This window comes from Aotus nancymaae, unplaced genomic scaffold (genome assembly GCF_030222135.1).
Source record: "Aotus nancymaae isolate 86718 unplaced genomic scaffold, 86718_ANA_hifiasm-v0.15.2.pri h1tg000051l, whole genome shotgun sequence".
In the NCBI taxonomy this organism is placed as follows: domain Eukaryota; kingdom Metazoa; phylum Chordata; class Mammalia; order Primates; family Aotidae; genus Aotus; species Aotus nancymaae.
The window spans coordinates 7,683,526-7,699,317 of record NW_026988465.1 but is presented as its reverse complement, the minus strand read 5'-3'; the positions used below and the strand labels follow the sequence as shown (position 1 = coordinate 7,699,317).

Here is a 15,792-nt window from a genome sequence, read left to right as displayed (position 1 = left end):
CAAGGCTTAGTCTTTCTTAAAAAAGAAAGAAAGAAAGAAAGGTCTAAAACAACAAGTTGCAAAAAGTCATAATTTCTCATATTTATATAATCAATTCATTTTGAAAAAATCTGCCAGTATATCTATGCATTTGTGGTATTCCCACTGTATATACAAGCACATACACATAACTGATGCCTGCCTCTATAACTGTGCTGTCCAGTGTGGTAGCCATTAGTCACATGTGGCTATTTAAATTGATTAAAGCTGGCTGGGCGCAGTGGCTCACGCCTGTAATCCCAGCACTTTGGGAGGCCAAGGCAGGCAGATCACCTGAGGTCGGGAGTTCGAGACCAGTCTGGCCTACATGGTAAAACCCCTTCTCTACTAAAAACACAAAAATTAGGCAGGCATGGTGGTGTGAGCTTGTAGTCCCAGCTACTCAGGAGACTGAGGCAGGAGAATCACTTGAACCAGGAGGCGGAAGTTGCAGTGAGCTGAGATCACGCCACTGCAGCCTGGGTGACAGAGTGAGACTCTGTCTCAAAAAAAAGAAAAAAATGCTAGATAAAATGTGAAAGAATATTTTCCAGTCATACTAGCTGTATTTCAAGAGCTCATAGTTTATGTGAGTGGCAATTATATTGGACAGTGCAGTTGTAGAGCATTTTTATCATTGCAGAAATTCAACTGGACTACTGAACAGCCTGCTATAGGTTATATCAGTACATTGAGAAAGCACTTACGAAGATATAGCAGATAAGACCAGGTATGATAGCTCACGCCTGTAACCCAGCACTGGGAGGCCGAGGCAGGTGGATCACTTGAGCCCGGGAGTTTGAGACCAGGCAGGATAACATGGCAAAACCCTGTCTCTACAAAAAATACAAAAATTAGCCAGGTGTGGTGGTGCATGCCTGTGGTCCCAGCTACTTGGGAAGCTAAGGTGGGAGGATCACCTGAGCCCAGGAGGTTGAGGCTGTAGTGAGCTATGATTGTTCCACTGCACTCCAGCCTGGTTGACAGAGTGAGACCCCATCTCAGAAAAACAAAAACCAAAAAAGCAAATAAGTGATTACATCTGGAGAAGGTAGTTCAGTTTTTATTCTCTATTCTTCATTATTGCCATGTTTATGAGCATGTACATATTTATTATTATAGTTTAAAATTTTTTTTATGTTTTAAAATATTTTTTATTTATTTAAAATATTTTTATTTGAAAAAATGATGGATAAGATGTCCTTTAAATGAATTTTTTAAATGTTGGCACTTGATAAGTAATTATGGTAATAACAACATAAAACTTTTTCCTAGTGTATATCTTGATTTTTTAAATGAATAATAAAGGCAGGTAAATAATAAGTTAACCTATTCCTGTCTCAAATTTTAAAAATAGTTGTGCCCTTACAAAAAAACAAAAAAAGTTGTACCCAATTCAAATGATACTGATCTTCTATTGTGCCCTCTTCTCTCTCTGACTCCCACTTACTCTCCCCAACCCCCCACAATGGGAAAGTTTAATCATTTTTCAGTGGATGGTTGTTTCTTAGACAGACATGCCTATATGTATGAATGTAAATTTTGCTTAATACCAGGAGACTTGCCTAATTAGATATACTCTTTAGTGAATTTTTAACCAATTGTCAAATAAAAATACACAGTATCCCCAAAGTGGAAAACAATATATTAATTTATTTCCGAGAAAACAAAACATGGAATCTCATCGAAAACAAACATCAGATACAGTAGTTTCAGGACATTCCCATGGGCTGTCCGAGATCCACTAGCCCACACTACGCTCTTCCAGCATTAAAGTATTTAAGACATAGGAGAGATGCCCAACAACGGACATGTAAACATCTATTCCAGAAAGAGTTCTCGTTCTGCATTAGAAACATCCAGTGTAAAACATTTCTTCTCAGGTGCTGTCATTTAAATAAGTTGAAAAGAGACAATTTTTAGACTTCACTACTGACCCTGGGTGCATTCCCTATCTCTGCACCTGTTTTGTTTTGAGGCAAAGTCTTGCTTTGTTGCCTGGGCTGGAGTGCAGTGGGGCGATCTCAGCTCACTGCCACCGCTGCCTCCTGGGTTCAGGAGATTCTCATGCCTCAGCCTCCTGAATAGCTGGGATTACAGGTAGGTGCCATGACGCCCAGCTAATTTTTTTTAGTAGAGACAGGGTTTCACCATGTTGGCCAGGCTGGTCTGGAATTCCTGGCATCAAGTGATCCCCTCGCCTCAGCGTCCCAAAATGCTGGGATTCCAAGGCATGAGCCAGCACGCCCAGCCCAAGCCAGAGCTCTTAAAAGGGCACTCATCTCATCATGAGGATCACACCCTTGTGACCTTATCTGAACTTCCCTTACCAAAAGGCCCCATCTCAAATACCATCACTCTAAGAGTTAAGGATCCAACATATGAATTTTGGGGTGGGGGACACAGCCCCATCTATAGCAATGACAATGTGTGCTTGGAGCCCACTCTGGTCACCGTAGCGGGGCTGGCCTCTCTGCAAGTGACAGGTTTTCACATGTGGCCTTCGATGGTTGCTTGTGTGACGAGCCTTCTCTACTCCTTAACGCTTTACCACCCAAAACAATTCCATTTTTTTTTCAGTAGCAAGAAAAAAAGATTTTACTTCAAAGTCATTCCCTTTAAATATGATTAACATTCAACAAGTACAGATATAGAAAAAAAATAAAATTGTGTTCATTAAATGTATCATCCATTGTAGTAATTGCTTTTTGTTAGAATAAATAAATATTTAGAAACTCAATGGGTTATAGGAATAGTAAAGCAGACTTCACATTTTTTTCTGAGCTGACAGGACTTTTTTTCATTATTAACACTGAGACCATTCTTAAAATCTACCTTCTCTAGTATCCTAAATATGGCTTTATTTCACCTTCTCTCAGTAAATCCACCTCAGGAAATGAAATCAGGACACCAGTAACAGAGTCCTAATTCTCACAGAGAAATTATTCCCTGATGCTATTAACCTTTCTAGGCCTCAGTTACTTCATCTGCAAAATGGGAATAATTATATGAGGGCCTCACAAGACTGTTGTGAGGTTTGAATGAAATTCAATACGTAAAGGACTACCAGAATGCCTGGAACACAACAGGCCCTCGCTCTGTGTCCTCCTTTCTCTCTCTCTGTTGATTAAACTCTGATTTAACCCCTAATTTGTAATTACTGATCTCCTGGGCCTGGTATCATGCTACACAGACCTGTGCATTCCTGTATTAAGATACAATCACTCTGTAAGATTCTCCAGACGAGGCTTTGTGGTGTTGACATTATTGCCAAGATTTTTAGAGTGAAAAAGCTCTTGGCTGGGCGCGGTGGCTCATGCCTGTAATCTCAGCACTTTGGGAGGCCGAGGCAGGTGGATCACCTGAGGTCAGGAGTTCAAGACTAGCCTGGCCAACATGGTGAAACCCTGTCTTTATAATAAAAAAAAAAATTAAAAAAAAGAAAAAGAAAAAGCTCTTGTTTTTCCTTTTTGTCTCAGTACATGTCCTATACATAATAGACACTCAAGAAATGTTTATTGAATGCAGGCTGAATGAATGAATGGATGAATGAATGAGGGATAAATAACAAGAGATGCTCATGTACAAATGAAGGCTCTTAAAAATCGAGCCCCTCCTATCAGTACCAGACATTGTAAAGCTACTCAGAGAATATTATGGTGCAATTAAAAGCCTCACAGGATAGAATTTGGTCTCTATTTTGCAAGTAAGATAATACTGGGGAGAGGGGGTCACAGAAGAGGAAAGTGTTCCAGACTTCAGACAGGTCTATGCGATAGCACCTCTCTTGAATGCTTACCTTCATTCTTGCAAGGACTTTTCAGTGTTCTCAATGGAAAACACGACATAGGGACCAGCCTACATTCCAGCATATAAGAGAGAAATGTTCTATTAAGCAACAGACAGTGAATTCTGTCTTAAAGCACATCCTGTTTCTTGTTAATGACTTTATACTATATACAGAACTTTGGCCATGAGTAAACCAAAAATGCTAGTGTTGAAACTTGGAAACAAAATCAATTCTCCATTCAAGTAGCTTACGTTTTCAAGGAAATTGGTGAATTACCCAGAAAGCTGTTTCAATACCTGTCCGGTTGAGCGGAGTGGTGACTGTTAATGTGTTTATAAAAGATTCCTTCTTCAAAGAAACCTAATTCTTATTTTCCTAGACAGTATTATCTACAATTCTCTTTTTCATTAAAACATTTGTATATGATGAGTATCTGGTGCAAAGATCTGATATCATTTAAATTTATCGTTGATCATAACAATAAGCTAATATAGAGGTGAACATCAAGAAATAGCAAGACGAAAACTGGCCAGAGTGCCCATATTGCTCCACCCAGCCATCCTGTTAGCGTATTTCACAGTGTCCAGTGGATTTTTTTTTTTTTTGAGAAAGAGTTTCGCTTTTCTTGCTCAGGCTGGAGTGCAATGGTGCGATCTCGGCTCACAGTAACCTCTGCCTCTCAGGTTCAAGCGATTCTCCTGCCTCAGCCTCCCGAGTAGCTGGGATTACAGGTGCCCGCCACCACGCCTGGCTAATTTTTTTGTATTTTTAGTAGAGACGGGGTTTCTCCATGTTGGTCAGGTTGGTCTCGAACTGCCGACCTCAGGTGATCCACCCGCCTCGGCCTCCCAAAGTGCTGGGATTTACAGGCATGAGCCACCATGCCCGGCCTGTCCAGTGGATAATTTAAGTATAATTATGTAGCCAGGTCCTGAAGCTATAAATGTGGTCCTGAAACCATTAACATTAGGAAGGCAAAAATCTCTCCCAAAGACATGCTCCTCTTCCCAGCTGCAATTTCCCTTCAGTCAGGAGTTACCATAGCTCAAAAATACCAGCTGGGTTGTATGGCAGTTTCACTCTGATTGAGGGTTCTTTCGCGATGCCTCAGTTCTAGGCATTCCACAGTAAGGGGGTAGGTATTAAGCTCAAACTTGTTAGCAAACAGGCTTGGTGAATTAACCAGCCACTTTAAGTCTCCGTTTCCATAGATACAAATACCATGTACATAGTGGCCTGCAAAAGAAAGAACAAGAAACACAGTCAAAACATGCTTGCTTTCAAAAGGGTGATGGACTTAACAGAATACTAGAGTTACTCTCTGACTGAGTAACTACAACTGTGCCAATGCCACAGGATTCAAATGAAATATGACTGTGCAGTCTCAGCCCACAGGGAAATGGAACTCTAGTTAGAAGAACAACAGGTACAGCTGGCTGGGCACAGTGGCTCATGCCTGTAATCCCAGCACTTTGGGAGACCGAGGCAGGTGGATCACGAGGTCAGGAGATCGAGACCATGGTGAAACCCCGTCTCTACTAAGAAATACAAGAATTAGGTGGGTGTGGTGGCACGCACCTGTGGTCCCAGTTACTTGGGAGGCTGAGGCAGGAGAATTGCTTGAACCCAGGAGACGGAGGTTGCAGTGAGCCAAGATCGCGCCACTGCACTCCAGCCTGGTGCCTGGCAACAGAGCAAGACTCTGTCTCAAAAAAAAAAAAAAAAGAACAACAGGTACAAATCCATATTTGAAGAAAATGAGAGTTAAATCATACAAGGCATACAATAATTTTATATCATTTTAAATTTGTGTTAGTAACATTATAGGTGTTACTTTGGGCTGGATGATTCTTTGTTGTGGGGGCTGTCCTGTGTTTCGTAGGATGTTTAGCAGCACCCTTGGCCTCTACCCAGTAGATACCGATAGCATCTTCTCCTCAATTGTGACAACCAAAAAAACATCTGCAGATATTGCCAGATGTCCTATGGGTGAGCAAAATCACCCCATTTGAGAAACACCTGTTACTGTTTTCATTATTACGTTAATTGTTGTGGTCATTGTCAATATTAATATTAAAATTGTGTTAGTAACATTATAGGTGTTAGAAGGCCATTCATGCACAGTTGTCCCCTCTTAGCTGCAGTTTTGCTTTCTGAGGTTTCAGTTACCCCAGGTCAGCCATGATCCAAAAATAGTAAGATATTTTGAGAGAGAAAGAGAGACAGCACATAACTTTATTTTTCTTTTTTTGAGATGGAGTTTTGCTCTTGTTGCCCAGGCTGGAGTGCAATGGCACATTCTTGGCTCACCGCAACCTCTGCCTCCCAGGTTCAAGCGATTCTTTTGCCTTAGCCTCCTAAGTTAGCTGGAATTACAGGTGTGCACCACCACGCCTGGCTAATTTTGTATTTTTAGTAGAGATGGGGTTTTTCCATGTTGGTCAGGCTGGTCTCAAACTCCTGACCTCAGGTGATCCACCCGCCTTGGCCTCCCAAAGTGCTGGGATTACAGGAGTGAACCACCATGCCCAGCTAGCTTTAATTCACATAACTTTTTTATGCACATAACTTTTATTCACATAACTTTTATTATAGCATATTGTTATAATTGTTTATTTATAATTAATTATTATTGTTAACCTCTTACTATGCCTACTTAAAAATTAAACTCTATCATAGATATGTATGTACAGGGAAAAAAAGTATATTTAAAGTTCAGTACTGTCTGTCTTGAAATGTATCCCCTGTGGATGAGGGGGGCCTACTGTATTATTAAATGAGAGTTACAGATGAGAAGTTCTACAGTGATGCAGATGGGAGAGGTCTTTATGGGTTGCATTGGGTAAGTCTTTTCCCTGAGCTCTGGCCTACTATTGTGTTACACTGGGTAAGTCTTTTCCCTGAGCAAGTGCCTACCTTATATCTCTGCCTAGATGTGTAATAAACCTCAGAAATGTAACATGTAAGATTTGAATTTGTTTTTTAACCTCAATAACTTTTGTGGTGGGGACTTTCTGCTGGAAGAGGGGGTTTTGTAGGGTATAGGTTAGAAACAAGAATGGTAGGAAGTTATAACCATTTTCCAGAGATTGCTCTGGGCACACAATAGAACAATTGCTTTTTTTTTTTTTTTTTTTTTTTGAGACGGAGTTTCTCTCTTGTTACCCAGGCTGGAGTGCAATGGCGCGATCTTGGCTCACTGCAACCTCTGCCTCCTAGGTTCAGGCAATTCTCCTGCCTCAGCCTACTGAGTAGCTGGGATTACAGGCACGCGCCACCATGCCCAACTAATTTTTTGTATTTTTAGTAGAGACGGGGTTTCACCATGTTGACCAGGATGGTCTCGATCTCTTGACCTCGTGATCCACCTGCCTTGGCCTCCCAAAGTGCTAGGATTACAGGCGTGAGCCACCGCGCCCAGCCCTGAACAATTGCTTTTTGACCAACTTCACAAACTGAAGGGTTGGGCCTTGTATCCCATAAGCATGGAGAGTCCTTAAAGATGTTTAAATAGAAGAATCGAATTATGAAACTGATTTTAGCAAGATTAATTTTGAAGTGTTTTGCAGGTACATTAGAAACCAAGAGGCTGCAGTAATAACAATGTAAACTGTAGAGCTCGTTCAAAGTGAATGATTGATGAGTGGGAAAGGGAAGATATTGAAAATGCTAGTGCAGGACAGACAGAATGTCATGCATGCTGAAGAAAGTGGTGATTAATTCAGTGGGCAAGGAAGAAGCATCGTAGAGAGCGGCAATCAGGCCGGGCGCGGTGGCTTGCACCTGTAATCCTAACACTTTGGGTGGCCGAGGCGGGTAGATCACAAGATCAGGAGTTCAAGACCAGACTGGCCAACGTGGTGAAACCCCATCTCTACTAAATAATACAAAAATTAGCTGGGCACGGTGGCTCGTGCCGGTAATCCCGCTACTTGGGAGGCTGAGGTAGGAGAACTGCTTGAACCGGGACCTGGGAGGTGGAGGTTGCAGTGAGCTGAAATAGCGCCACTGTACTCCAGCCTGGGCTACAGAGCGAGACTCCATCTCAAAAAAAAAAAAAAATAGAAAACGAGTGGAAATCACAGGGGAAAGAAGTCAGAATTGTAGGAAGTTAAAGAAGTTAAAAGAAATTTCTTGGTGAATTGATCTAGTCTGAAGTCTGGAACGCTTTACCCTTCTGTGACCAGGCAGTGAGAACTGAACACACAGGCCTCATGCACACGCTTAAGGAAACAGAAGTGAACAAGGAAAGAGTATTTCAGCCTGGAGCAAGCAGAGGATTCATAGGCAACTTGATATCTTCAGGATGGGGGCAATAAGTACATGCTTTCAGAGAGAAGGCAAAGAGGCAGCAGAAAGGGAGAGGCTGAGAATGCGAAAGGGCAAGGGGAGAGAGGGTGCCTACCGATAGCTGAGACCATAGCTGGTGGCTTTGTTGGGGGGATGGGTGGCTTTTCTTCTTGAAACAGGAGGGAACAATAAGAAGGTGTGTCCACACTGCTCTAAGATGACGGGGCGGGATGACATGACAAGGGACTAGATGATGGAATTCTGATTACATATCTTGAAAGTTCTTTTTCAAGTTGAAATGGTCACTTTTGAGAATAGAAAGGCTGTTTTGGGATAACCTTGTGATATGATTTGGCTGTGTCCCCACCCAAATCTCATCTTGAATTATAGCTCCCATAATTCCTACATGTTGTGGGAGGGACACAGTGGGAGAAAATTGAATCATAGGGGGCGCTTTCCTCCATACTGTTCTTGTCATAGTGAATAAGTCTCATGAGATCTGATGGTTTTATAAGGGGTTTCCCTTTTTGCTTGGCTCTCATTCGCTTTTGCCTGCCGCCATGTGAGATGTGCCTTTTGCCTTCTGCCAGGATTGTGGGGCCGCCCCAGCCACGTGGAACTCTGAGTCCATTAAACTTCTTTTTCTTTGTAAATTGCCCAGTCTTGGGTATGTCTTTATCAGCAGTGTGAAAATGGACTAATACACCTTGGGAGCTTAAAGGTAAGCAGGAAAGCTGAAAAAGTGAACCTTAGGAAGGGCACTAGGAAAATAATGAGGTAAACAAAAGGATAAGTAGGTAGCCAGGAGGCCTAGCTGAAGTTAGATAACAGGACCCAATGTTAAGCACCCAGTCTGTGCTAGGCAGCCCTAGCAAACTGATATTCATGCCCACTATATGCTGGACAATATTCTGAATGTGCCAGGACTGATAAAAACTCTTTTTCATAAAGTTCTATAGAAATGGAACTGACTTAGGATTTCTAGTTCCCTTCCATTCCGAGGGGTACCCTTCTTGCTAGTGTCACCTGTCAACCACCATGCCAGAGCTGTGCAAACCCCGACAGCTCTCCAAGCCCCTGGGAAGGCTGCCTGTAGGGGGAGCAGGGACTGGCCTGAGGGATGGGGGCCCAGCTTGCTCCGTGGTGAGAACATGACATCACTTCTCCTCTCGACCACTTTCCCCTCTGAACAGCTGGGCTCTCAGAAGGCACAGCAAGAGGAATAAACAAAAGGAAAGCTGACTCTACAGGAAATAATAATAATAATAAAAATTAGCCAGGTGTGGTGGCACATGCCTGTGGTCCCAGCTACCTGGGAGGCTGAGGCGGGAGTCCTGAACCCAGGCTTTTGAGGCTGCAATGAGCTGTATTCATGGCACTGCACTCCAGCTTGGGTGACAGAGTGAGACCCTGCCTCTAAAGAAAGAAAGCTGAAAACTAGCAGGGAGAAAATGGCATCATGATTTGAACCCATCTTTTCATCTCCCTAGGTAATTGTAAGTTGGTGAATATCAGTGAAATGTTTAAACTTATTTTTGAAGGACTGTGTCTTGAAGCCTCTGGCTTCTCAAATAACTAACAGATCGATCTAAATATAGCAGCAGTTCTCTCTCCATGAGAACCTTGGATTCCACAGCTATCTTCCTGCTAACATCAACAAGCAGTATCCTAGAAGCATGGAAGGAGAGCCTCACCATGGCAGCCTCCATGTTTGTCTTCCATGTCATTCCACTTTATAGCTCTGAGGTTTCCAGTCCAGGATGCATTTGGCATAGAGCCAGGAACACCTGCAATGTAGGTAAAGAAGAAGTGAAGAGATGAGAACCATGAGAGAAGGGTATCAATTTCATCAATTAAGGCTCCAAGTCAGGCTTACTTTCTTTCAGTATATTACCTTTCACATTTCATGTGGATTGGTATGTACTGATCTACCCATCTTCTGTTTCCTCCAGTTGATCTTTTGACCAGAATTTTAGTTAGCTCGTAATCTAATTAGTATAACATCTAATTCAATCAGCATACAAATCAATACACTGATACAATCCTGATCCATTTACTAATACCTAATTCGGTTGCGGGTGGGGTGCTTAGGCTGGCATCTTGCTAAGCTAAGGTTTCTCAACCTCGGCATGATTGACACTTTGGGCTGGATGATTCTTTGTTGTGGGGGCTGTCCTGTGTTTTGTAGGATGTTTAGCAGCACCCTTAGCCTCTACCCACTAGATACCGATAGCATCTTCTCCTCAATTGTGACAACCAAAACACGTCTGCAGATATTGCCAGATGTCCTGTAGGTGAGCAAAATCTCCCCATTTGAGAAACACTTGGTAAGTGTTTCTCATATAACCCTGTCTATGTAATAAATTTTGGATAGGTCATAGAGATTGAAGGGTCTATTTATAGTTATACTCCAAGATTATAATATACAAATCATTACTAGTGAAGAAGAGGTCAGATATAGGGGCTCATGCCTGTAATTCCAGCACTTTAGGAGGGGGAGGTAAGAAGATTCCTGGGCAACATAATGAAACCCTGTCTCTACAAGAAATAAAAAAAATTAGCTGAGTGTGGTAGCACGTGTTTGTAGTCCCAGCTACTCTGGAGGACCATGTGAGCCTGGGAAGGTCTAGGCGGCAGTGAACCGTGATTGTGTCACTTTACTCCAGCCTGGGCCACAGAGCAAGACCCTGTCTCAAAATAACAAAAAATTAAAGGCCGGGGTGGAGGCTAATGTCTGTAGTCCCAGCACTTTGGGAGGCCGAGGTGGGTGGATCATGAGGTCAGGAGATCAAGACTGTCCTGGCCAACATGGTGAAATCCTGTCTCTACTAAAAAATACAAAAAATTAGCCAGGCATGGTGGCACGTGCCTGTAGTCTCAACTACTCGGGAGGCTGACGCAGGAGAATTGCTTGAATCCGGGCGGCGGAGGTTGCAGTGAGCTGATATTGTGCTACTGCACTCCAGCTGGGCAACAGAGCAAGACTCTGTCTCAGAAAAAAAAAAAAAAATTAAGAAAGAAAAGGAAAACATGGGAATCAACAAAAATGCAATTAAAAGATAAAAACTTTGCTTAAAAGCTGCAGCATTTTTCACCAGTGAGTAGTGTAATTTGGATGTAATGGCACTATGCAAATGTTATCAGTACCCAAATTGCAATAGTCCTCTCTTAGAAGATTCTTTTTAATTATTGATAAGATATAGTGTGGTAGGCAGAATAATGGCCTCTACCCACCCCCTCAAACACACACAGCCAGAACAGACAAAGATGCCCACATCCTAATCCCTGGAACCTGAGAATGTGTTATTTTACATGGCAAAGGAGAATTAAAGTTGCTGATCAGCCGACCTTAAAATAGGGAAGTTATCCTGAATTATCTGGGTGAGCTCAGTGTAATCACAGGGATCCTCAGCATTGGAAGAGGGAAACAGGAGAGCTGGACAGAGTGATGCGATGTGAGAAGGCTCCACTCTGACTCTGCCTTTGCTGTGTGAAGATGAGGGAAGGAGTCACCAGCCAGGAATGTGGGAGGCCTCTAGAAGCTGGAAAAGGTAAGGAAATGGATGGTATCTGGAGCCTACAGAAAGGAGCCTGACCCAGCCAATGCCTGGATTTCAGCCTCGTCAGGCTTTTGTCCTACAAAATTGTAAAACAGTATATTTATTTTGTTGAAGCTGCTATATTTGTGGTCATTTGTTGCAGTGCCAAGTAAAAGGCTAATACACATGCTAATGAGAAAAAAAGACTCAAGGGCTGCATGCAGTGGCTCATACCTATAATCCTAGTGCTTTGGGAGGCCAAGGCGGGAGGATTGCTTGAGGCCAGGAGTTTGAGACCAACCTGAGTAACATAGTGAGACCCTATGTCTACTAAAAAATTTTTTTTAAAAATTAGCCAGGCATGGTGGCTCATGCCTGTGATCCCAGCTACTCAGGAGGTGGAGGCAGAAGGATCACTTGAGCCCAGGAGTTCGAGATGCAGTGAACTACGATTGCACTACTGCACTCCAGCCTGGGCAACACAGAGAGACACCATCTCCACAATTTTTTTTTTTTTTAAATAGCCAAGTATGGTGGTACACACTTGTGGTCCCAGCTACCGGGGAGGCTGAGGTGGGAGGATTGCTTAAGCCTAGGAGCTCAAGGCTGCAGTGAGTTTGAGTACCACTGCATTCCAGCCTGGGTGACAAGAGAGAGGTCATTCCTAAAATAAAAGAAGAAAAAAACTACTTATTGAGTATTTTTAATAGCTTTTAATAAGGAAAAAAATTGGACAAAACCAGTATTTTAAAGAAATTTAATTGAATTAGGCTTTTAAAAATATTAATAAAAATGTGCCTTTTCAGAAGAAAAAAGGTCTGTTCTTCTGCCCTGATGTCATATGATAATTATATGATGATCTGATTTGTAACCAGGCTTCCTTACTAAAATGAAATTTTGTTGCATCCTTTCCTGTAAATAGCATGAGTCTTAAACCCTAAGGTCTTTCTATAAGGCAAGGGTCTTTTCTTCTTGCTACCTAAACTTGAATTTATTTAATACAAGTACTCAAGTATTCAAGAGAAACACTATTAAGCAATATGTCTTTCTTTCTTTCTTTTTTTTTAAATTTTTTTATTTTTTTGAGATGGAGTCTTGCTCTGTCGCCAGGCTGGAGTGCAGTGGCATGATCTTGGCTCACTGCAACCTCTGCCTCCCGGGTTCAAGCGATTCTCCTGCCTCAGCCTCCTGAGTAGCTGGGACTATAGGCATACGCCACCATGCCTAGCTAATTTTTGTGTTTTTAGTAGAGACAGGGTTTTGCCATGTTGGCCAGGTTGGTCTGGAACTCTTGACCTAAGGTGATTGACCTGCCTTGGCCTCCCAAAGTGCTGGGATTATAGGTGTGAGCCACCATGCCTGGCCTATTTCTATTTCTTTAACTTGCATTTTAATACTTTAAAATTATTTTGGTGCTTGCTTATCTAAAAATAATCTTCCTTGTTTTGTGCTTTTTTTTTTTTTTTTTTGAGACAGAGTTTCGCTCTTTTTGTCCAGGCTGGAGTGCAATGGCATGATCTTGGCTCATTGCAACCTCTACCTCTTGGGTTTAAGTGATTCTCCTGCCTCAGTCTCCCGATAGCTGGGATTACAGGCATGCACCACCATGCCCGGCTAATCTTTGTCTTTTTAGTAGAGATGGGGTTTCACCATGTTGGCCAGGCTGGTCTTTAACTCCTGACCTCAGGTGATCTGCCCACCTCGGTCTCCAAAAGTGCTGGGATTACAGGCGTGAGCCACTGCACCCAGCCCCTTGTTTTGTTCTTAACATGCATTTTAAAAGAAATTGGAGTAAAAGTTATCTGGTTAAGCTGTAGGGTGGGGAAGGAGAGCCTGGAAAGCAAAGAGAGAATCTGCCTTACTTATCTACTTCTGTGTGATTAGCTGATGTGTGTTATTATGAGCCAGTGTCTATTATATAACCACATTATAAAAGTATGAAGAGTGTGTTCCCATGACAAAAAGTCATTTAATGTTGACATGACTGTATTTTTGAGAACACAAGACATTTTTCTTCCTCTTTCAATCTCTTTACTATTGATCATCTCAAACTGACTCTTACTTAGAAACAGATTCCATTATTCCAGGGATAAGACTGTGACATTTATAATTAATGACCTGCTGTCTTTATAAAATGAATACATAACACCTACTAACTCCTGCTAGTGAAATTCTAAACCTCAACTTCTATACTTTCTGTTTGATGACAGGTGTCAAACATGTCTGTGCTTAGATTTTATTCATGTTTGTGCATTAAAACATTACATTTTTAAAAGCAGAAAGGGGAAGAAGGGCAAACAGAGCAAGTCGAATTCTATTCTTTTTGCAAAGAATTCTGAGGTACAGAAATATCTGGCAGGAGTGGGCACAGACCCTTGATATTCAAGTGTGGTTCTTGGAGTAGGGGCATCAGCAGCACCTGGAAGCTTGTTAGAAATGCAGAATCTGGCATTCTGCATTTGGGAGGCCAAGGCTAAGTGGCTCACACCTGTAATCCCAGCACTTTGGGAGGCCAAGGTGGGCGGATCACCTGAGGTTAGGACTTCAAGACCAGCCTGGCCAACATGGTGAAACACTATCTCTACTAAAAATACAAAATTACCTGGGTGTGGTGGCGCTTGCCTGTAGTCCCAGCTACTTGGGAGGCTGAGGCAGGAGAATCGCTTGAGCCTGGGAGGTGAAGGTTGCAGTGAGCTGAGATCGCGCCACTGCACTCCAACCTGGGCTACAGAATGAGACACTGTCTAAAAAAAAAATGCAGAATCTGGCCAGTTGCAATGGCTCATGCCTGTGATCCCAGCACTTTGGGAGGCTGAAGTGTCAGAGGCGTGTGAACCAGAGCAACTCCATCTTAAACAGGAGCTTGGTAAAATGAGGCTGAAACCTACTGGTCTGCAATCCCAGACAGTTACGGCATTCTAAGTCACAGGATGAGATAGGAGGTCATAAAATACAGGTCATAAAGACCTTGCTGATAAAACAGTTTGCAGTAAAGTTGCCGGCCAAAACCCACCCAAACCAAAATGGCGATCACCTCTGGTTATCCTCACTGCTACCCTCCCACCAGCACTATGACAGTTTACAAATGCCATGGCAACATCAGGAAGTTACCCTCTATGGTCTAAAAGGGGTAATAATCCATCCCTGTTTAGTGTATCATAAAGAAATAACCATAAAAATGGGTAACCAGTTGCTCTGTCTATGGAGTAGCCATTCTTTTATTCCTTTACTTTCTTAATAAACTTGCTTTCACTTTGCACTGTGGACTCACCCTGAATTCTTTCTTGTGTGAGATCCAAGAACCCTCTCTTGGGGTCTGGATCGGGACCCCTTTCCTGTAACAGAGGCAGGTGGATCTCTTGAGTCCAGAAGTTCGAGACCATCCTAGGCAACATATAAAAACCCATCTCTATGAAAAATACAAAAATTAGCTGGGTGTTGCAGTGTGCACTTGTGGCCCCAGGTACTCAGGAGACTGAAGTGGAAGGATCATCTGAGCCTGGGACATCAAGGCTGCAGTGAGCCAAAATCAGGCCACTGCATTCCAGCCTGGGTAACACAGTGAGATCCTGTCTCAAAAAAATGAAAAAAGAAAAAAAAGAAAGATAAAGAAGAGAGAAAGAAAGAGAGAGAAAGGAAGGGAGAAAGGAAGGAAGGAAGGAAGGAAGGAAGGAAGGAAAGAAGGAAGGAAGGAAGGAAGGAAGGAAGGAAGGAAGGAAGGAAGGAAGGAAAGAAAGAAGAAATTGAGCCCCATGCCAGGCCTCTTGTACCAACATCAGCATCTTCACAAGATCGCCAGGAGAGTGTTGTGTGTGATCGAGTGTGAGTAGCTCTGAGCTGTAAGCAACGCTGGGAAGAGGATGCAGCTTGTCCTGGGCAGCAACAGCACTATCCTTTTTTCTTCCCCTCCTTGACCTCCTTCTCTCAGTCTTCACCAGGCTTTTAGGTTAGTCTCTTACTAACTCTATTCTCACTCAAAATCTGCTCTTATGAACAAATCTGGTCCATATATCCTTGGGTTAATTGTAACTGACTTGTCCCCACTGCTAGGAATATATGCATTTTAACAGACTGCTCAAATTACCTCCTTGAAGGCATAGCCCACCTGTTATAGGAGAAAGCTGCACTGAGCAGAGGTCCAGCTCTCTCAGTGCC

General features: G+C 42.7%; 2 protein-coding genes across 4 annotated transcripts in view; both read right to left on the bottom strand.

The window, feature by feature from the left end:
• Nucleotides 1-1,651: 1,651 nt before the first annotated feature.
• GCNT2 (glucosaminyl (N-acetyl) transferase 2 (I blood group)) overlaps nt 1,652-15,792 on the bottom strand; it is a 71,090-nt gene continuing 56,949 nt past the window's right edge. For both annotated transcript variants that reach the window (XM_021672676.2, XM_012440338.3), the window contains exons 2-3: nt 9,793-9,885; nt 1,652-5,044 (exon numbers count right to left, since the gene is read on the bottom strand). In XM_021672676.2, coding sequence (XP_021528351.1) covers nt 4,854-5,044; nt 9,793-9,885 — 284 coding nt within the window. In that variant the 3' untranslated portion in view covers nt 1,652-4,853. The remainder of the gene's footprint in view (nt 5,045-9,792; nt 9,886-15,792) is intronic.
• Nucleotides 9,809-15,792, bottom strand: part of LOC135268130 (N-acetyllactosaminide beta-1,6-N-acetylglucosaminyl-transferase) — a 96,039-nt gene continuing 90,055 nt past the window's right edge. The window contains exons 2-3 of one of the 2 annotated variants that reach the window (XM_064362976.1): nt 11,447-11,640; nt 9,818-9,885 (exon numbers count right to left, since the gene is read on the bottom strand). In XM_064362976.1, coding sequence (XP_064219046.1) covers nt 11,507-11,640 — 134 coding nt within the window. In that variant the 3' untranslated portion in view covers nt 9,818-9,885; nt 11,447-11,506. Of the gene's footprint in view, nt 9,886-11,446; nt 11,641-15,792 lie in introns of both variants that reach the window. The other variant, XM_064362977.1, reaches the window with a different exon arrangement.